General features: G+C 42.2%; 1 protein-coding gene across 1 annotated transcript in view; it reads right to left on the bottom strand.

Annotated features, from left to right (window-relative positions):
- Positions 1-23,526, bottom strand: part of LOC133258039 (ATP-binding cassette sub-family C member 4-like) — a 138,809-nt gene that overhangs the window by 49,473 nt on the left and 65,810 nt on the right. Inside the window, 4 exon segments of the mRNA XM_061434374.1 lie at positions 370-480; positions 1,633-1,752; positions 14,873-15,023; positions 18,480-18,559. Coding sequence (XP_061290358.1) covers positions 370-480; positions 1,633-1,752; positions 14,873-15,023; positions 18,480-18,559 — 462 coding nt within the window.

The following is a 23,526-nucleotide window of genomic DNA, read 5'->3' as shown; positions in this document are numbered from 1 at the left end:
CAACCCACTCCAGCATTCTTGTCTGGAAAATCCCAGGGACAGAGGAGCCTAGCAGGCTATGTCCATGGAGTTTCAAAGAGCTGACATGGCTTAGAGACTGAGCACACAGTAACAGATTCACTTGGCTGTACATTAGAAACTAATACAACATTGTAAAGCAAATAAACACCAATAAATCTTTTTTTAAAGGTCTCAAGAAGGATCTACTGTAAATAAATAAATGGAAAAAAAGATAAAAGTTATCAAGATGTAAATAACTTCACATGGACCACACTGTGGAGTCACATGCTACAAACACTTTAATACAATTCATTAGAATCTGAAGCTATAAACTGTAAGCATTCCATAAATATTCAGATTTTTACTTACTATCTGCCAGAATCAGGGCCGCAAAGGCAACAACAGTGACAAAGATGGCACAGATGACATCCAGATACATAGCGAGCTGTTGGGACATCGTCAAAAGCAGGAAACAAGCCTCTGGATTTGTGAACCATAATATAATGAGTAAACATAAAAACCATGTTAGCTGCTTCTAAAGAAGGAGAGCATTTTGTTTAGTTAGGCATTTACACAAGGTAGGACAGCAAAGTTACACATTCAAGGAAACTGAAGATTCCAGAAAGCTAGGTTCTGACAAAGACAACATATAGCACATATAGAATCAGTCCAGTGGCTTTGTGAGAAGCATGCACTGAAAACTTCAACTCACTGGTTATCAACAGAAGTACAATCACAAGGAAAAAGAGGGAAAAAAGTCTAATCCGCACATTTCCGGCAGTGCTGGACCTCAACATGAAGGTCACCCTCTCACATGTCAACTGTTCCCAGCTCTCTGATAGCAGACAACACAGCTCACACTGTTTCCAGCACCTTCTGCACTCATTACATGACCCTACATGTGTCTACTTTTAGGAGCTAATATCTAAAGGACCATCAGCTAACAAGATCTGCATGCGGTTTTTAAAATGCAGTCATTATCTTCAAACAGAATAAAGATTTTAGAGATAGCTCAAAATTTTGCAGACTTAGTGGAAATTCTGAAATTTCTTCCTATAAAATAATTCATTGATACAAAGTATGATCAAGTGGGTGGCAAATCAGAAAATTATATTCCTCAGTCACATTTGCCACCCTGTATACTCTGAAAGGAGAGTCAATAAACTAAAGCCTATGGGCCAAGAACAGCCACCACCTGGTTCTGTAAAGTTTTATTGGAACACAGCCCTAGCTATTTGCTGACATATTATCTTTGTCTGTCTTTGTGCTATAACACCAAAGGTAAGTATCTGCAATAGAGACAGTATAGTACAAAAAGCCTACAATATATTCTATCTGGATGTTTATTTAAAAAAAGAAAAAGGTTTCTTAACTCCTGCCCTAAAGAGAGAGAAAACCACAGAGCACAGTGATGGAAGGACGAAGGACAACGCAAACAAGGCGGGGGAGAAAAGCAGGGGGTGATGGGGAAGAGGGGCACACAGAGGGATGCTGAGAGGAAGGGGTGGAGGAGGCAGGTGTGCAGAGGGGGATGAGGGGCGGCACAGAATAGCCAGGCCACCTGAGAAGAAGATCAGGCCTCAGAAGGCAGCAGACCTCATACTTTGAAATCATCTCCAGAAACTGACAGACCTGAGTGCAAATCCTGGTATGTGTCGAACAGTTTCTGAAACTTGTGTTCAGCTTTGTACGCCCAGATGGTCCCAAGTCCCCGGAGAGAAGATGCTAAGTGAGAAAACACTGGACTCTGTGCTGGGGAAGCAGAGACAGACACACGACAGAGAAAGTCAGGGAGGCTGGATGTGAGGAAACCCACTGCCTCCCGGGCTCTGTGGTCACACGTCCAGACAAAGGGCACACCCAGGGCTTCCTGGAGGGCCGCCTGGGGAAGGAAGCTGCCCCTTTTGGAAAGGATCCTCCATGTGACCCTCAAACTCCTGTTCACGCCAACCTTCACTCTAACAACCTGGAAATTAAAGATTCTCTTTGAACTCACCTTTGACCAAATTCAAATTGAAGCTAGATTTAGGTAAAAGAACTCTTAACTCATCAAGGTCCTCTCAAACATGCCTCCCTCCAAATTCTTCTGGCATCTCTCCATGTGGAAATTGTTCACAATGTTTTTTAAAACATACTGAAGGACAGTTGATTTACAACAATATGTTAGTTTCAGGTATACAGTACAGTGAGTCACTTATTTTTTCTTATTATATTCCATTATAGGTTATTACAAGATACTGAATAAAATTCCTTGGGCTTTATAGCCAATCCTTGTTGCTTACCTATTTTTACATGGTACTGTTTATCTGTTAATCCCATATTCCTAATTTATTCCTCCCTTCCAGTCCCCTTTGGTAACCATAAGTTGTTTTCTGTATCTCTGAGTCTATTTCTGTTTTGTATATAGTCTTTTACTTTTTAGATTCCACGTATAAGTGATGACGTATCATATTTGTTTTTCTCTGAATTACTTTACTAAGAATAATATTCTTTGCATCCATGTTGCTGAAAATTGTAGTATTTCATTCTTTTTCATCACTGAGTAATTATTCACTAATTTATGAGTCAGTGGCATTCCAAAATTTAATTCATTAGAGTCCTCACCACACTGAATTTTGATGAGCTACCTGTGTGCCATCTCCACTTTAGATGAGTAGCCTAAAGGCTGGGATAGAGTCAGTACATCCCCCACCCTAGACCAGACCCAGACCCAGGACAGGGTGAGACGAGTAAGGGGAGTGGAGTCTGATGCCTCCCCCGTCCTGAGCCTCTCCCTGCACTTGCGCCAGGAGCCTCTGTGCGGGTCATGGAGCACCCAGTGCTGCACCACCCTTGTGCCCACAGGACCCAGCAGATGAGGAGCCTTTGAATAGTATCGACTTCTGCTCTGGGAACCTGATGGATGTTTTTATAACTGCCCTGCTGGATACCTGTCCTGGTGTTTGGAGGTCACTGTGACATATGACATTCACATCACCTTTTTAGAATCTGACAGTGGCCTTAGTGTCCACTCTCTTTTGAGTGATTTCATGTGAGTTTTGGGTTTGGTGTCACATGACTGGTCATTGTTTCCTGCCATCTTCTCTAAGAGCACACTGACCACGAGCACCAGGGTCAGGCTCCTGCCCATCAGGGAACAGGTGAGCTGTAGGCTGCAGGGCAGGGAGGACCGCTTATGGTTCTCATTCTCTACCATGAAAAAGGCTGTAACTTGCTGTGTCAGTGGCAGACTGTGACACTGTGGCCTCTGTCCGGGACGAGTGATAACTTGTGTTGTATCAGCAGGAAATATCGACATCACCTTGTTACCTGTGCATCTCCTGAGAAGAGCTATTAGTAAAACCTGGGTGTTTAGAAGAAGTTAAGATCACTTATCTTGCAGGCAGCTATGGAGATTTTATAAAATGAAAGGGAAAAAAGTCAAGGGGGAGAACTCCAAATTATTTTCAGGGCCTGACTCCTTAGCCTACCATCTGAACATCTGTCTGGTAACAGTGTAATCAGTAGCAATGTGCACATGGGCGCTGCGGGGTGGGGGTGCGCTGGGATACAAGGGGGCAGAGACACAGAACCTGCTCTTATGCTTAGTGTCCTCCGTTCTACCAGCAAGGAAGGAGCAGGCTTCCTCCTGTGAAACACTGGAGCTCAGAGAGGGTAGGAACCCCTGGCTGGGGGTGGACAGCTTGGGCTGGGGGCCAGCTGACCATCCACTGGACCCTGGGGCTCTTTCCACCTGGGGGTGTTTGACCAGGAACCATAACTATTAGTGCCCCACCTGTGACACTGACTTAAAGGAAAAACCTTCTGTGAAACTGAACATGATCATACATTTCCCCTTTGTACGTTGTTCAGGCAAAGAGCTGAAAGTGATTCAGTGGTGCTTTGCCTTTGGTCATCCAGTTGCATGCCTGTGTTCTCATTTCAGCATCCACACGGCTCTCTGTCTTCACTAAGTTGAATAACATTTTATTTTAGCTTCCTATAACTTTGCCCTTTTAAGAGCAACACAAACACAGACCGAGCTCATGCTTCAAATAAGAGAATCTGGGAGCTCTGTTCAGTCCTTTTCTGCACCCCGGCAGGTGTCCCAATCCAACCCCAGAACTCAGTCTGGAACCAGGGTTCTCAGAGGGATGACGCAGGTGAATTCCGGGGCCATCACCCTGTCAGAAGGATGCCAAGGCTGCAGCTCCAGAGAGCACAGAAAACTCACAAGAACCAGGCTCCCATTTTCACAGCAAATGTGGTGACATCAACACTACTCATCACAGACAAGACTTCTGAGCAGGAAGCAGATGTGACTGTTCACCCAGGGAGAGTCCTGGAATGAACTCTTCAGTGTGGCATCCCTCACCTGCTTCCCTGTTGGGAGATCAAACCTGCAGCTGATTCTCTCCAGCAGGGATGGTGGCCAGGGTCGACTTTAGAAACCAGGTGTCATCTCAGCCTTGAACACCAGGGAACCAAACATCCCACCACCTACCTCACCTCATGCCCAAGAGTTTCAGTGGGCCAGAGGGAACGCACACCTGTGAAAAGCCATCCTGTTTCTTTCAAACCCCACTTAGGGCTGAGCAGGATGCCAGGATGAGTGAACTGGAGGGTCTGCAAAGACAATTAATTTGTACAGGGGAAGAGGGGATGTCAAGGCTCTGGTATTATGTTGCCCAATGTAACATTCTTTTCCCCACAAACAATGAGCTCACTATCCTGAAGCAGATATGTAACAGACATGGAATCACTCAGCAGTCACAGACACGTGTATCTTTACATTTCATGTGACTGACAGCTACATTTTCCACAACCCTGAGGACACTTGGGAACAAACCTCACAAGGCCAGGACAACTTCCCTGGCAGGGGGAGGGAAGGAATTGCATGCAAGGACCCTGGGCTGACAGCCTCCCTGCAGGTTATCATTCATGTTCCGTGAGACCTGCTAGTCATTGTTGTTCAGTCCCTAAGTCGTGTCTGACTCTTTGCGACCAAATGAACTACAGCATGCCAGGCTTCCCTGTCCTGCACTGTCTCCCAGAGTTTGCTCAAATTCATGTCCATTGAGTCAGTAATACTATCTAAATATTTTATCCTCTGTCGTTCCCTTCTCCTCCTGCCCTCAACCTTTCCCAGCATCAGGGTCTTATCCAATGAGTTGGCTTTTCAGATCAGGTAGCCAAAGTATTGGAATTTCAGTTTCAGCATCAGTCCTTCCAATGAATATTCAGGACTGATTTCCTTTACGATTGACTGGTTTGATCTCCTTGCTGTCCAAGGGACTCTCAAGAGTCTTCTCCAGCACCAAAGTTCAAAAGCATCAATTCTTTTGCGCTCAACCTTCTTTATGGTCCAACTTTTACATCCATACATGACTACTGGACAAACCATACCTTTGACTACACAGACCACTGTCAGCAAAGTGATATCTCTGCTTTGTAATATGCTGTCTAGGTTTTTCAGTTTTTCTTCCAAGGGCAAGTATCTTTTAATTTCATGACTGTGGTCAACATCCACAGTGATTTTAGAGCTCAAGAAAATAAAGTGTGTAACCGTTTCTGCTTTTTCCCCATATATTTGCCATCATGGGATGGGATTGGATGCCATGATCTAGTTTTTTGAATGCTGAGCTTTAAAACCAGTTTTTTTCACCCTCCTCTTTCACCTTCATCAAGAGATTCTTTAGTTCTTTGCTTTGTGCCATTCAAGTGGTATCACCTGTATATCTGAGGTTGTTGATATTTCTCCCAGCAATTTTGATTCCAGCTTGTGATTCATCCAGCCTGGCATTTCACATGATGTACTCTACATATAAGTTAAATAAGCAGGGTGACAATGTACAGACTTGAAGTACTCTTTTTCCTTTTTGGAACCAGTCTGTTGTTCCATGTCCAGTTCTTACTGTTGTTTCTTGTCTTGCATGCTGGTTTCTCAGGAGGTAGGTATGGTGGTCTGGTGTTCCCATCTCTTCAAGAATTTTCCAGTTGTGATACACATAGCCAAAGTCTTCCATGTAGTCAATGAAGCAGAAATAGATTCTTTTCTGGAATTCCTTTGCTTATCTATGATCCAACGGATGTTGGCAATTTGAGCTCTGGCTCCTCTGCCTTTTCTAAATCAAGCTTGCACATCTGGGTAGTTCTTGGTTCATGTTCTGTTGAAGCCTACCTTAAGGGTTTTGAACATTACCTTACTAGCATAGAAATGAGTGCAATTGTGCAGTAGTTTGAACATTCTCTGGTATTGCCTTTCTCTGAGATTGGAATGAAAACTGACTTTTCCAGTCCCTTGGCAACTGCTGAGTTTTCCAAATTTGCTGGCATATTGAGTTTGCAGCAAACTAACAGCATCTTTTAGGATTTGAAATAGCTCAGCTGGAATTTGATCACCTGTACTAGCTTTGTTTGTAGTGATGTTTCCTAAGATCCATTTGACTTCACACTCCAGGATGTCTGGTTCTAGGTGAGTGATCACATCACTGTTAATATTTTCTTATTTCTTCTTGTTCAAGGTCTGGTGTCTTTGGCAGTGGCCTGCAAGTACTTTATAAGTGTCAAACTCAAGAAATTCTCATAGGAACCCCAGAAACTGAGGGATTAAGAACACTCACTTAAGTAAGATTAAGTAAATTAACCTACCTAAGTGGTAGAGCAGATGTCAGACCCAACTCTGTTTTATTCCCAAGTCTGTACCTGTGTATTAAGTCATTATAGTCATGTCTGACTCTTTGCAACCCTATGGACTGCTGCCCACAAGTCTCCTCTATCCATGGGATTCTCCAGGCAAGAATACTGGAGTGGGTTGCCATTTCCTTCTCCAGGGGATCCTCCCACCCGAGGGATTGAACCTGTATCTCTTATGTCTCCTGCACTGGAAGGCAGGTGCTTAACCACCAGCACCACCTAGTTCAGTTCAGTTCAGTCTCTCAGCCATGTCCGACTCTTTGGAAGCCCCTTATTCCCAAGGCTGGGCTTTTATTCACAGCTGCAGTGTCTCTTTTAGCGCAGGCGGCTGTGACCAGCGCACTTAGCGCAGCTGAGAGGAGCTACCCCACGTCCGAGGTCAGGGGCAGAATCTGGGAGGACCCCATGCCCAAGGGGAGGTGGCCAAGAGGAGTTACCCCACATCCAACGTCAGGGGCAGCAGCCAAGAGTGCCAGGCTGAGATGGCGCAGGAATGACCGAGAGGAGCTACCCCACGTCCGAGGTCAGGGGCAGCGGCCGAGAGGAGCTACCCAGTGTCCGAGGTTAGGGGCGGTGGCCGGGAGGACCTACCCCACGTCCGAGGCCAGCGGTGGCAGCCAGGAGGACCTACCCCATGCTGAGGCCAGGGGCTGTGGCCAGGAGGAGCAATCCCACCTACAAGGAGTGGTGGCTGCACAGGGTGCAGGAGGTCCTAGAGGAGCTAGTCCATGTTCAAGGTCAGAAGGGGCAGTGGTGAGGAGATACCCCTTGTTCAAGGTAAGCAGCAGTGGCTGCGCTTTGCTGGAGCAGCCATGAAGAGATACCCCACATCCAAGGTAAGAGAAACCCAAGTAAGATGGTAGGTGTTGCTACAGGGCATCAGAGGGCAGACACACTGAAACCATAATCACAGAATACTAGTCAATCTAATCACACTAGGACCACAGCCTTGTCTAACTCAATGAAACTAAGCCAAGCCTGTTGGGCCACCCAAGATGGGCAGGTCATGGTGGAGACATGAATGTGGTCTGACAGAATGTGGTCCACTGGAGAAGGGAATGGCAAACCACTTCAGTATTCTTACCTTGAGAACCCCATGAACAGTATAAAAAGGCAAAGTGATAGGATACTGAAAAAGGAACTTCCCAGGTCAGTAGGTGCCCAATATGCTACTGGAGATCAGTGGAGAAATAACTCCAGAAAGAATGAAGGGATAGAGCCAAAGCAAAAAAAAATACCCAGTTGTAGATGTGACTGGTGATCGAAGCAAGGTCTGATGCTGTAAGACCAATACTGCATAGGAACCTGGAATGTCAGGTCCATGAATCAAGTCAAATTAGAAGTGGTCAAACAAGAGATGGCAAGAGTGAACATTGACATTCTAGGAATCAGAGAACTAAAATAGACTGGAATGGGTGAATTTAACTCAGATGACCATTATATCTACTACTGAGGGCAGGAATCCCTCAGAAGAAGTAGAGTAACCATCATGGTCAACAAAAAGGTTTGAAATGCAGTACTTGGATGCAATCTCAAAAACGACAGAATGATCTCTGTTCGTTTCCAAGGCAAACCATTCAATATCACAGTAATCCAAGTCTATGCCCCAACCAGTAACACTGAAGAAGCTGAAGTTGAACGGTTCTATGAAGACCTACAAGTCCTTTTAGAACTAACACCCCAAAAAGATGTCCTTTTCATTATAGGGGACTGGAATGCAAAAGTAGGAAGTCAAGAAACACCTGGAGTAACAGGCAAATATGGCCTTGGAATACAGAATGAAGCAGGGCAAAGACTAATAGAGTTTTGCCAAGAAAATGCACTGGTCATAGCAAAACCCTCTTCCAACAACACAAGAGAAGACTCTACACATGGATATCAATAGATGTCAACACCAAAATCAGACTGATTCTATTCTTTGCAGCCAAAGATGGAGAAGCTCTACACAGTCAGCAAAAACAAGACCAGGAGCTGACTGTGGCTCAGACCATGAACTCCTTATTGCCAAATTCAGACTGAAATTGAAGAAAGTAGGGAAAACCACTAGACCATTCAGGTATGACCTAAATCAAATCCCTTATGATTATACAGTGGAAGTAAGAAACAGATTTAAGGGACTAGATCTGATAGATAGAGTACCTGATGAACTATGGACTGAGGTTTGTGAAATTGTACAGGAGACAGGGATCAAGACCATCCCCATGGAAAATAAATACAAAAAAGCAAAATGGCTGTCTGGGAAGGTCTTACATATAGCTGTGAAAAGAAGAGAAGTGAAAAGCAAAGAAGAAAAGGAAAGATATAAGCATCTGAATTCGGAGTTCCAAAGAATAGCAAGAAGAGATAAGAAAGCCTTCCTCAGCAATCAATGCAAAGAAATAGAGGAAAACAACAGAATGGGAAAGACTAGAGATCTCTTCAAGAAAATCAGAGATACCAAGGGAACATTTCATTGAAAGATGGGCTCAATAAAGGACAGAAATGGTATGGACTTAACAGAAGCAGAAGATATTAAGAACAGGTGGCAAGAATACACAGAAGAACTATACAAAAATCTTCATGACCCAGATAATCACAATGGTGTGATCACTCACCTAGAGCCAGACATCCTGGAATGTGAAGTCAAGTGGGCCTTAGAAAGCATCACTACGAACAAAGCTAGTGGAGGTGATGGAATTCCAGTTGAGCTATTCCAAATCCTGAAAGATGATGCTATGAAAGTGCTGCACTCAATATGCCAGCAAATTTGGAAAACTCAGCAGTGGCCACAGGCCTGGAAAAGGTCAGTTTTCATTCCAATCCCAAAGAAAGGCAATGCCAAAGAATGCTCAAACTACTGCACAATTGCACTAATCTCACACGCTAGTAAAGTAATGCTCAAAATTCTCCAAGCCAGGCTTCAGCAATATGTGAACCGTGAACTTCCTTATGTTCAAGCTGGTTTTAGAAAAGGCAGAGGAACCAGAAATCAAATTGCCAACATCCGCTGGATCATGGAAAAAGCAAGAGAGTTCCAGAAAAAGATCTATTTCTGCTTTATTGAGTATGCCAAAGGCTTTGACTGTGTGGATCACAATAAACTGTGGTAAATTCTGAAAGAGATGGGAATACCAGACCACCTGACCTGCCTCTTGAGAAATCTGTATGCAGGTCAGGAAGCAACAGTTAGAACTGGACATGGAACAACAGACTGGTTCCAAAGAGGAAAAGGAGTACGTCAAGGCTGTATATTGTCACCCTGCTTATTTAATTTATATGCAGAGTACATCATGAGAAACGCTGGGCTGGAAGAAGCACAAGCTTAAATCAAGATTGCCGGGAGAAATATCAATAGCCTCAGACATGCAGATGACACCACCCTTATGGCAGAAAGGGAAGAGGAACTAAAAAGCCTCTTGATGAAGGTGAAAGAGGAGAGTGAAAAAGTTGGCTTAAAGCTCAACATTCAGAAAACGAAGATCATGGCATCTGGTCCCATCACTTCATGGGAAATAGATGGGGAAACAGTGGAAACCGTGTCAGACTTTATTTTTGGGGGCTCCAAAATCACTTTAGATGGTGACTGCAGCCATGAAATTAAAAGACACTTACTACTTGGAAGAAAAGTTATGACCAACCTAGATAGCATATTGAAAAGCAGTGACATTACTTTGCCAACAGAGGTCCGTCTAGTCAAGGCTATGGTTTTTCCAGTGGTCATGTATGGATGTGAGAGTTGGACTGTGAAGAAAGCTGAGTGCTGAAGAATTGATGCTTTTGAACTGTGGTGTTGGAGAAGACTCTTGAGAGTCCCTTGGACTGCAAGGAGATCCAACCAGTCCATTCTGAAGGAGATCAGCCCTGGGATTTCTTTGGAAGGAATGATGCTAGAGCTGAAACTCTAGTACTTTGGCCACCTCATGCGAAGAATTGACTCATTGGAAAAGACTCTGATGCTGGGAGGGATTGGGGGCAGAAGGAGAAGGGGACGACAGAGAATAAGATGGATGGATGGCATCACTGACTTGATGGACGTGAGTCTGAGTGAACTCTGGGAGTTGGTGAGGGACAGGGAGGCCTGGCGTGCTGCCATTCATGGGGTCACATAGAGTCAGACAAGACTGAACTGAACTGAACTGAACTGCAGTGTCTCTGAGGGAGAATAATCAGGGTTAAGCATGCCCATGTGTGAATACACGCATTTTTCCTCCAGACTTCGTTATTTATATTCAGAATACTCCCAGATCTAACTCAGCTAGTAACTAACAGCTTTTGGCATTACCATACATCTTATTAAGCACCAGAGGTTGAACAAAGTTCCTGGGACTCTTGTATGAAAACACCTTAAAACAGCAGATTTAACGGATGGTCTGAATACACCTGAACAACTTGCTAACCCACTGCTACCAAAGCCTGTGGCAGATATTGCTAGTTGATCACAGCAGCCTTTCAAATAGAATTTGCATGTGACTTCATCATTCAGGCACTGCTAAATGCAGAGTGGACCAGAACATTAAAAAGAATGAACTAATGCCATTTGCAGCAACATGGATGGACCTAGAGAGTGTCACATGAATTAAATCAAACAAAAAGGGAGAAATATCGTATGAAATCCTTTATATGTGGAATCTAATAGGAAATTATACAAGTGAACTTACAAAACAGAAACAGACTCGCGTACTTAGAGAACAAACTTATGGTTGCCGGGGGAAGAATGAGAAAAGATAGGGAGCTTTGGATGGACGTCTACACAGTGCTGTATTTAAAATGGATAACCAACAAATATCTACTGAGTAGCACATGGAATGTTAAGTGCAGCCTGGTTGGGAGAGGGTTTTGGAGTAGAATGGATACATGTATATGTATGACTGAGTTCCTTCATTGTTCACCTGAAGCCATCACAATGTTGTTTGTTAATTGGCTATACCCCAATATAAAATAAAAAGTTTAAAAACAAACAAAAAAGAATTGGTGAGAGAAAGGCATGGAAAAGGCAATGGCAACCCACTCCAGTACTCTTGCCTGGAAAATCCCATGGACGGAGGAGCCTAGTAGGCTGCAGTCCATGGGGTCGCTAAGAGTCGGACACGACTGAGCAACTTCACTTCACTTTCATGCATTGGAGAAGGAAATGGCAACCCACTCCAGTACTCTTGCCTGGAGAATCCCAGGGACAGAGGAGCCTGGCGGCCTGCTGTCTATGGGGTCACATAGGGTCGGACATAACTGAAGCGACTTAGCAGCAGCAGCAGCAAAGGCAATCAAATGCCATCCAGGTTTTATGTACTGCTCTGTGACTATTGCTATTTTCAATTTTGCAAAAATGTGCTCAATAAACCCATTATAATCAGCTGCATATCCATCATTAAGATGAAAGTGTCAGCCTAAGCTTCTAGAGGCAACTAGGCAGCAGGATCTGAAACAAAACCTCAGGACTTCAGTAGTCCTTCAGAGCACAAAGAAGAAGCAGGTTTATGCCTTCTGGCCATAGCTGTCAGACAAGTGAACTTACAGAACAGATGTCCTTACAAAATAGATGTCAGGTGTCCTTCTTGCTGGTGGTTCCAGCAGTGACCTTAAGATATACTATAAGTTACTATTTAGAGAAAACAGAAGTGTTATTATTTATGGCACAGACCCACCACCTAGACAGAGAACATAGACAATTCTAATCAACTAGCTACCACATGTGGTTATCTGGGGTGTGTAGGAGGGGGTATCTGGATTGAATTTACAGTCTAACATTCCTGCAGCCTACTAGGGTACCAAAAATTCCAATATTCCACAGAGATGGGGCCAAAGTTTTCAGACTCTTCAGATGAAACATTGAGAAAATCCTGTACTGCTTCTTCATTAAAAAAGCCTCAGGAGGTGCCCTTCTCTCCACTTCTGTGTGGATGGGAAGTAGCCCTTCCCTAGGTATAAATCTTTTTTTTTTTAATTTTACTTTATTTTTAAACTTTACATAATTGTATTAGTTTTGCCAAACATCAAAATGAATCCATCACAGGTATACATGTGCTCCCCATCCTGAACCCTCCTCCCTCCTCCCTCCCCATACCATCCCTCTGGGTCATCCCAGTGCACCAGCCCCAAGCATCCAGTATCGTGCATTGAACCCGGACTGGCATCTCGTTTCATACATGATATTTTACATGTTTCAATGCCATTCTCCCAAATCTTCCCACCCTCTCCCTCTCCCACAGAGTCCATAAGACTGTTCCATACATCAGTGTCTCTTTTGCTGTCTTGTACACAGGGTTATTGTTATCATCTTTCTAAATTCCATATATATGTGTTATTATACTGTATTGGTGTTTTTCCTTCTGGCTTACTTCACTCTGTATAATAGGCTCCAGTTTCATCCACCTCATTAGAACTGATTCAAATGAATTCTTTTTAATGGCTGAGTAATACTCCATTGTGTATATGTACCACAGCTTTCTTATCCATTCATCTGCTGATGGACATCTAGGTTGCTTCCATGTCCTGGCTATTATAAACAGTGCTGCGATGAACATTGGGGTACACGTGTCTCTTTCCCTTCTGGTTTCCTCAGTGTGTATAAATCTTAATCACTTGTTCCTTCTGGAACAACACCTCTTTAATGTACCAGAGACCTGCTTTTTCCAACAAAACTACTGAATGACTCCAGCTCATGTGCACCCTCAAATCATAAAACTTCTGAAGCCTTGTCTACACAGAAGACTGGATGGAGCTCATCACTTCCTTTTCTGCCTCCCCAGGTCCTACCATCCTACCAAGTCATCAGCAGAATGTCACACACACCTGGACTCTACTGCTCCCCATCCATCCAAACACCTCACAAGACCACACCTCACAGGAGTTCAGCTAGTTCTCTTGATGAGTGAAAACTTCTAAAGCTTTTATAAAACAGATGATCACTATCCTTTTTGCAAATAATTAGAATAAGTATCTCTTAAGCATTTTTATTATTAAAAACAAAGCACACAAATGCCACAATAAAGGGAAAAAACTCCTTTAAATGAACTTAGATTTTTTTTCCACTTGGTAGATACAAAGAATCATAGGACTCAATATGCTTCTCTTCTTGGCTTGGTTTCTAGAAGGTTAAGTTGGTATTAATTTGTTAAAATTATTCATGATTCGGGTCTCTGATATGAATATTTTCCTTCCTTATTTTTTGGCTATAGTTCTTACAACTTTTTAAAAAACATATAACAATTCTGCTTTATTTTTTTGTTTTAATATTGATGAAATATGTACATTAATAATCAGATAAATTCAATTATTTCATCACCTGTGATTACCCATAGTATAGAAGGATTCATCATAAAATGCGTTCTCCATTATTATTATTATTATTTTTTTTTGGCTGTGCTGTGTGGGATCTTAGTTCCCCAACCAGGGATTGAAGTTGTGCCCCCTGCAGTGGAAGCACAGAATCTTATCCACAGGACCACCAGAGAAGTCCCTGTTCCTCATTATTCTACAAGTAGGAAACTGATTGGGGTAATAGACCAAATGCCTACCAAACAGATTCCCCGTCCTGGGTCCTCCCAGGGGAATATTTTTCATATAGCATCTCATATAGTTTTCCCATATAGCATCATTTATACGAGAAGCTTTGAGAAAGGAGGGACCACAAACAGTGTGGGATCACTCCAAATACTGGTGATGATAAAGAATGAAGCTGAAAATAATAGGACTTATCTTTCCAATACACTTAACAGCTGCAACTTACTCGGACATGTAAATGAATGTATTTTTCAAATATATCACTTCTGACACACATTTCCTTAATATCTCCTTTCCTTTTCTTAATCTCTTACTATCCTTGTCATCTCTAGTAGGAGAAGAAAAAAATGTCATCTTTAGCAGAAGAAAAACTCCTATTTTCTTTCTACAGTAGTTCAAACATGATGAAATGTTTTATTTTTAAGAAAAGTATCTATAGAGTGGATAATCTGTTAGGCAGTATGTCATAAACAAGACAGAACGGTCCCTGTCCTCACCGTGCTCACATTCATCTTCTTTGTGCTAAAATGCAAAGCTGCAGCTGACCTGTTAAAGGCCACACTGACTTACAGTGGCCATCACATTCAATTACATAATGTCAACTTAGTGAGAAATTCCAGAAGATAAGACTCTCTGGAATTTCAAGGGTATAGTTAATTATAGCATAAATGGAAGCCAGCCTGCATTGCCATCCCAACCTGAGAGTACCAGTACTCACCTGCAGATTCCAGGCGTTTCACATCTCGTGATGACCTTAAGAAATACCACTGGATAGCAAAGAAAATGATGCCAAAGGGAATCACAAGTACAGTAACCCAAGGAATCACAGCCACCATCACGCCCATCACACCAATCACAAGTAAAAACGTCTGAAATGGCAAAAATAGATACAGAGGGCTCCTTAGGAAGGACACTTCTCAAACTTTAATGGGCTGTTTTGTTAGGATTAAACTCCTTTGCTCGAAAGACTTGTTGAAACAGTAAGGAATGCTTTTGCATCTTAAGAAATAAAACTATAGGAGGTCCTCATAATGTTTATTATATGAACCAAACACTATGATAAGAACTTTCTCAGTATTCTTGTTCACTTGCTAACTTAAGCCTGACTCTTTGTGACCCCATGGACTGCAAAACACTAGGCTTCCCTGTCCTTCACCATCTCCCAGAGTTTGCTCCAACTCATGTCCACTGAGTCAATGATAACATTCAACCATCTCACCCTCTGTCATCCCCTTCTCCTCCTGCCTTCAATCTTTCCCAGCATCAGGGTCTTTTCCAATGAGTTGGCTCTTTACATCAGGTAGCCAAAGTATTGGAGCTTCAGCTTCAGCATCAGTCCTTCAATGAAGAGTCAGGGTTGATTTCCTTTAGGATTGACTGGTTTAATCTCCTTGCTGTCCAAGGGATTCTCAAGAGTCTTCTCCACCACAGTTCAAAAGCATCAATTCTTCAGCTCTCAGCTTTCTTTATAGTCCAACCCTCACATCTATACATCACTACTGGAAAAACCATAGCTTTGACTAGATAGACCTTTGTTGGCAAAGAATGTCTCTGCTTTTAATACACTGTCTAGGTTTGTCATTGCTTCTCTTCCAAGGAGCAAACATCTTTTAATTACATGGCTGTAGTCACCGTCTGCAGTGATTTTGGAGCCCAAGAAAATAAATTCTGTCACTGTTTCCATTGTTTCCCCATCTATTTGCCATGAAGTGATGGGACTAGATGCCATAATCTTTATTTTTTGACAGATCTCCCACAATTAGGAGTCCAGAAGCATCAAGGGGTGAGTTTCTAGATGTCTTCATCCCCTGGGGGACTGGAGGAGACCCATGAGGGGAGGACTTCATGCCTGACTCACATCTGTACCTCAGGACCTCAAATCTATTTCATTTGTTGAAGGGAAGGAGGGAGAGAGGGAAATACCCTCACCACCTCACACACACCTGACTCACAAACTTAAAATCCAAACAACCAGCAATATATCCTCAGACCCTACATTCCAGATGGACCTCTCTCCTGCTTCAGTCAAACTCCTTCCAAAAATAGCCTGTCTTCACCTCAACTCCCTCCACGCCTCCTGCATTTGCAACCCTTTGCAGTCTGGCCTCCTCCCACCTTAAGCCTGTTCCTTGAGTCACCAGAAGCCTCCTGATTTGAAATCAACTGACAATTTTCCACAGACTCACCCTCTCATTTGAGTTGAACAGATTCGTCCTTCCTTGGCTCCCCAGCCTACTTCCTCTTTTCTCACTTGCTATTTATTGTGTGTCTCCTCTCCTCCCCTTTCTCTCTGCTTTCTCTCTGAGTATCGAACCTTCTTATCTTGACCCCTAAAACTGTTTCACTCTCCCTGGGTTGCCATCTTCACAGATTCAACTAATACCTGCTCAGTGAAAACTACACAGGCTCCATGCTCATCCCAGGTCTCTCCCTCGAACACCAGACTCTTACTTCCAATGACCTGCAGGTCATCTCCACCTTCAACTTCAAGATAATTGAACTACAGGGCAGAGCTGAGATTGAAAATCAGTGAGACTAGAATTTTATCTCCTCATTACTGAGACTGGATCCTACAGAAATCAGGTAGCATCTATCTCTGTCCTTCCCTATGTCATGCAAAAATATGTGACGATTCTGATAATGACTACTAACTAACCAAATACTAAGCACACGGAGGAAACCCAGCCTTGGCCTAGCTTGTCATTAACAAAGATACAGAGCCTTTCACAAAATCTTTTCAAAGCTATTCACAATCACTGTTAAAATATAGCACTGTTTTTAGGGAAGAAGTGTTTCTGGGGATAAATTATGTAGTTAAACTCAGCAGGATGTACTTATAAAATCAGTTTGTGAAAGAGGAAAAAAAAAAAAAGACCAGACATCTCTGCAGTAAAAGCACTCTGCCTCCTAATCTCAGCTTAATTCACATTGGTAACAGTGAAAGCCATGCTCACAGGCTACACTGTCTGCAGTCAGATATTGACTGCTGCATTTCTGCGCTCAGCTTTTGATAATGCATTTCACTTCTGAAATTAACAATTGGAAAGAAAATGAAAATTTTCCAGATTTAATCACTAAAAATTTGACAGTATTAAATAACAGAAAAAAAAAAAAAAACGCTCCACATGAGCAACTGTACTGAGCGAAGAAATGAGAGCTGAGATGACCCAACATCATTCTTTAGAACCTCAAATTCACAGACAAAACAGAGGCTGGATGACAGTATTCCTGTAGGTCTCTCTCTCTCATTTTTTTAAGACCCTTTAAGACAGAGCAATCAACTTGTTAAAAGAAAAACTTCCTACAAAAACAAAAGACATTTTATGAGATGGCTTTGATCGTGGAATTGAATTACTAGCTTAAAGGCTTTATATCTTCAATAACTGCTCTGTATTGTACTTGTTGAATTCCCTGGTGGGTCACTGGTAAAGAATCCACCTGCCAATGCAGGAGACGCAGGTTTGATTCCTGGGTCAGGAAGATCTCCTGGGCAAGGAAATGGCAACCCACTCGAGTATTATTGCCTGAAAAATCCCATGGATGGAGAAGCCTGGCGGGCTACAGTCCATGGGATCATAAAATAGTTGGACACAACTTAGTAACTAAACAACATTGTCCTTGCTAAAGTATGAATTTCACCTTATTTTTACCACTCTTCTCTTGGTAAGTAACCACACCTGGCTTTATCCAAATAAAACAGTGCAGTAAGTATTTGTCCTCTGTGGGAATACAATGTATCAGCTCGTGCTCAGTCCTGTCCAACTCCTTGTGACCCCATGGACTGTAGCCCACCAGCTTCCTCTGTCTATGGAATTCTCCATGCAAGAATAGTGGAATGGGTTGCTCTTTCCTCCTCCAGGGAATCTTCCTGTCCCAGGGATCAAACTCACATCTCTTGCATCTCCTGCACTGGCAAGCAAATTCTTCACCACTGAACCACCTGGGAAGCCTGATACAATGCATAGTTTAGTTAATCTAGGCTCTCTTTCCAGGAGAGGTGATTATTTCTATATTGTGAAAGTCTCACAGTAAAGGGAATCCAGTGAGACACCTGGAATGCAGAGGGAGAACCAATTGCCCAGCATGTCAACTGCTTCAGAACAACCTTGATGTCACTGTGTAGCCACTCTTGCCCCAGGTGTTTCTCATGTTAACTCAGCCTCCCAATCACAACTGTACCTTTCCCTTACAAACATGACCTTTCACTTAAGATAACAGGACACATTGCCAGGCTGAAAGGCTCACCCTCAGTCCCTCTGAAATGGCCTTGAGAAACAGGCACTCTACTATTCCCTGTGAGAACTCTGAGAGGATTGGTACGTTACCTGGATGAAATCTTGAAATATCTGGGGCAGCAAGTCATCCATATGCCCAACGTCTTTGGAGAAACGATTTAAAATTCTTCCTGCAAGAACAGGATATGAGAAATTACTCATTTCCTCAGATAGGAAACAAACAATTCACAAACAAATCAAAACACTATTTGTAAAGTATATGTATTTAGAGACTTTCCTGCTGGTACAGTGTCCCCAGTGCAAAGGACATAGGTTCAATCCCTGGTCCAGGAAGATCCCACATGCCACAGAGCAACTAAGCCTTCACAACTACTGAAGCCCCTGTGCTTAGAGCCTGAGCTCCACAGCAAGAGAAGCCACTGCAATGAGAAGCAGGAGCACCACAATGAAGAGCAGCCCTGCTTGCTGTAAGTAGAGAAAGCCCGTGTGCAGCAACAAAGACCCAATCCAACTATAAATAAATACATCTTAAAAGCAATCTTGCAAGATTCTTCTTTCAAGATTGCAAAGCAATCTTGAGAAAGAAGAATGGAACTGGAGGAATCAACCTGCCTGACTTCAGGCTCTACTACAAAGCCACAGTCATCAAGACAGTCATCATACTGGCACAAAGACAGAAATATGGATCAATGGAACAAAATAGAAAGCCCAGAGATAAATCCATGCACCTATGGACACCTTATCTTTGACAAAGGAGGCAAGAATATACAATGGAGAAAAGACAATCTCTTTAACAAGTGGTGCTGGGAAAACTGGTCAACCACTTGTAAAAGAATGAAACTGGAACACTTTCTAACACCATACACAAAAATAAACTCAAAATGGATTAAAGATCTAAACGTAAGACCAGAAACTATAAAACTCCTAGAGGAGAACATAAGCAAAACACTCTCCAACATAAATCACAGCAGGATCTTCTATGACCCACCTTCCAGAATACTGGAAATAAAAGCAAAAATAAACAAATGGGACCTAATTAAAATTTAAAGCTTCTGCACAACAAAGGAAACTATAAGCAAGGTGAAAAGACAGCTGTCAAAATGGGAGAAAATAATAGCAAATGAAGCAACTGACAAACAACTAATCTCAAAAATATACAAGCTACTCCTGCAGCTCAATTCCAGAAAAATAAACGACCCAATAAAAAAATGGGCCAAAGAACTAAATAGACATTTCTCCAAAGAAGACATACAGATGGCTAACAAACACATGAAAAGATGCTCAACATCACTCATTATCAGAGAAATGCAAATCAAAACCACTATGAAGTACCATTTCACTTCAGTCAGAATGGCTGCGATCCAAAAGTCTACAAGCAATAAATGCTGGAGAGGGTGTGGAGAAAAGGGAACCCTCTTACACTGTTGGTGGGAATGCAAACTGGTACAGCCACTATGGAGAACAGTGTGAAGATTCCTTAAAAAACTGGAAATAGAACTGCCTTATGATCCTGCAATCCCACTGCTGGGCATACATACAGAGGAAACCAGAAGGGAAAGAGACACGTGTACCCCAATGTTCATTGCAGCACTGTTTATAATAGCCAGGACATGAAAGCAACCTAGATGTCCATCAGCAGATGAATAAATAAGAAAGCTGTGGTACATATATACAATGGAGTATTATTTAGCCATTAAAAAGAATACATTTGAATCAGTTCTAATGAGATGGATGAAAACTGGAGCCTCATTATACAGAGTGAAGTAAGCCAGAAAGAAAAACACCAATACAGTATACTAACGCATATACATGGAATTTAGAAAGATGGTAACAATAACCCTGTATGCAAGTGAGCAAAAGAGACACAGATGTATAAAACAGTCTTTTGGACTCTGTGGGAGAGGGAGAGGGTAGGATGATTTGGGAGAATGGCATTGAAACATGTATAATATCACATAAGAAACGAATTGTCAGTCCAGGTTCAATGCAGGATACAGGATGCTTGGGGCTGGTGCACTGGCATGACCCAGAGGGATGGTATGGGGAGGGAGGTGGGAGGGGAGTTCAGGAAGGGGAACACATGTACACCTGTGGTGGATTCATATTGATGTATGGCAAAACCAATACAATATTGTAAAGTAAAAAAAAATAATAATAATAAAGAAATGATAAATGGTTAAAAATAAATAAATAAAATAAAATTATAGGCCAAATTCCCTCTAAAAAAAAAGAAAGAGAAAACAGGATGATACCTAAAAAGAAACAAAACTACCACTAAATGTCAGTGGGTGGGGAGTTGAAACTGAGCCTTGATTTTTAAAAGAATGGAGGAATCTTGTGGCAGTATCAAAAAGGGTTGATGGATTTCAGTATGTTCCCTCCCTTTAGATCCATCCCATCTAAGACTCATTCCAAGTGCTAAGTTGGTAAATAAACAGTTGCAAAATACCCAAATTAATCCTAATGTTACACTAACTTTGCTTTAGTTGTCAAGATTAATTTTCCCAAGTGATACTCTTTAAATCAACATAATTATAATCTCTCTGTAATTTTTTCCCTCCAGATCATTCACAGCACCTCACATTTGGGGGAAACTGTGAGTTTTGACCATTTCCAAGTTGTGAGTTTACTACTGGGGTAATAAAGTCATTATTTTCAGAGGTGTACCAGGTGTGACAAGCACAGACTTATGAATAAGCATCTAAGAAGATCAGAGGGATGTAGGCAGGAAAACAAATATATTACTAAATCACTAAGGATGACTTATCATTGATTTTATTTCCCTTTTCAGAATCCACAACAATAGTATATCCACAATGATATATATAAAGGCTGCAGGATTAGAATATGAGAACTAGTTCCTATTAAATATCTAGTGCAAACTTAAAACGCCACTTGCCACATCAAACAAAGGATTCTGCAACCATGAGGACTCTGCGGCCACCCTACAAGGGTGGTGCACCCTGAGGAGATGCAGGATGAGAAAGCAGAGGGTACTGGCCCCAGACAGGAGAGGTGCACATCAAAGGAACTGCAACAAGGAGGAGCCAATACTGACTCCAAGCTGGATCTGTTTCTTTGACCATTGCTGTTCACTGCTTTTGTTAGGGAACCCTGACCCTCTGCCTCAAAGTTAAACTAAAGTGGCTTTTTTCAGCTCACAAGGGGACAATCTGACCCTCACCACCTATGAATGGCTGTAGAAAAGAAAAAATTAACGAATCCCCTCCAATTTTGCAAGGCAAATGGCTTTACTTCCTCACCTCCTCTCCTCTGTATTCTATAAAAGAACCTGGCATCCAGACCCCAATAAGATGGTTATTTTGAGACATTAGTCTGCCAGGCTTCCAAATAAAGTTGCTATTTCTTGCTTTAACACATCAGCTGTAAGACTTACTGGCATTGTGAGGTGAGCAGAGTGAGCTTGAACTTGGTAACAAGTAACCCCACTCCATGTGGTTCTCTCTTCATGCCATCACACACCAGAAACAAAGACACCATAAACAGTCTATTACAAATTCTAGTTTTGAAAATAAACACAGGGAAAAGTTCAACTTAGTGTACCTACAAAAGAGTAAATAAGTGATACCCTGAAACCTTTGGGTGTATCTTTGCAGCATTTAATTAGGCTTCTATTTCTTGAAGGAATGAAGTTCTGATAATAGACACAGGATGAAGAAACAATATATATACTCGTGTGCCTGCTGCTCTAGGATTAGTGAGCTTGAAGATTTAAACTTGGTTCCAAATCCTTGAATAATAAATACATCAGCATCTGGAGAAGCCTACAGGTCATCATCAGCCTGTTCAGCTGTGGTCAGGAGCACTCAGAGGCTGTGATAACAGAAATTCAGTCCCACTTGATGCTCCCAAATTTATAACCATAGCTTTCACATTAACAGGCAATGTAAAGTAGAGCAGCTTCACAGCCAAAATAGCATGGACTCCTCCAATCACTTCCTCGCTATGACTTCATAATATGATGAGATCTATGTGAGCCTCTGCACCTTACCATCCTGTGCTCCACACAGTGCCTGGACTAAATGACATGTGTTGAATAAATCTGCACAAGATGCTACCCTAAACAGTCTTATTTAATCCTCACAACAGCCTTGTCAAACAGGAAGGGCAACTGTTATTCCCATTTCACAGGAGAGGAAGTTCCCAGAAACTATGTCATTATCCTTACTAAGGTTCATTAGCTACTGCCAGTGTGCTAAATGCTATGAATATATTAACCTGTTTAATGCCCACAAAATCAAGATATTGGTAAGTGTGTGAATAATATCCTCATTTTATAGGTAAGAAAATCGAGGCACAGAGAAATTAAATAATTTGCACATAAGTATTAACATAAATATAACTGGCTATTACTACTAGTAACTAGCACCAGGACTGAAGGTAAGAAAATTGAGGCACAGAGAAATTAAATAATTTGCACATAAGTATTAACATAAATATAACTGGCTATTACTACTAGTAACTAGCACCAGGACTGAACCCAGGAAGTTGGCTCCAGAGTCCATACTTATAACCATGACAATATCCTGCCTGGAGATTTGCCTGCCCAGTAGTATCTACCTACTTTGACCTTGATCACACAGCGAGTTGATGACCAGGCAACTCCTGTCCTCTCTCCAGTCACATCCTTGCCTTAACAGGTCCTGTCAATCATGACCTGCAAAAACAAACCTGCCCTGGGCCTCAACACAAGTCTAACCAACTGAACAGAGTGGGCATATATGCTGATGAACTACCTGTTTGTAGAAACTCACGTCAGGAGACTACCTTGCAAAGCAAGACAGGTCAAAGGCCTCAGAATGGAGGAAACAACCACTGGGAAACCTTCAGGGACACCCTTACTTAGTAATGAAAATCCACCTGCTATGTACCACAAGACCTCTTAAATGTAACCAGAATTCCATTGTAAAACTAGAGGGTTGATTTTACTGAAGAGGAGGTATACCTTTCACTGATCTTGCATTTAAATTAATTTTCCATTACAATTCAGATAAACCTCAAAATATGAGCACATGCCAGAGCTCTGTGGTCCCAGAAATGGATGGACAATGAAAGAAAGAAACACACAGCCTGTCTCCTGTAGAGATGTTTCTGGAAGAAGGTCATTCCTAGTTAG

Source organism: Bos javanicus, chromosome 12 (assembly GCF_032452875.1).
Source record: "Bos javanicus breed banteng chromosome 12, ARS-OSU_banteng_1.0, whole genome shotgun sequence".
Lineage (NCBI taxonomy): Eukaryota > Metazoa > Chordata > Mammalia > Artiodactyla > Bovidae > Bos > Bos javanicus.
This window is presented reverse-complemented; position numbering and strand designations above follow the sequence as displayed.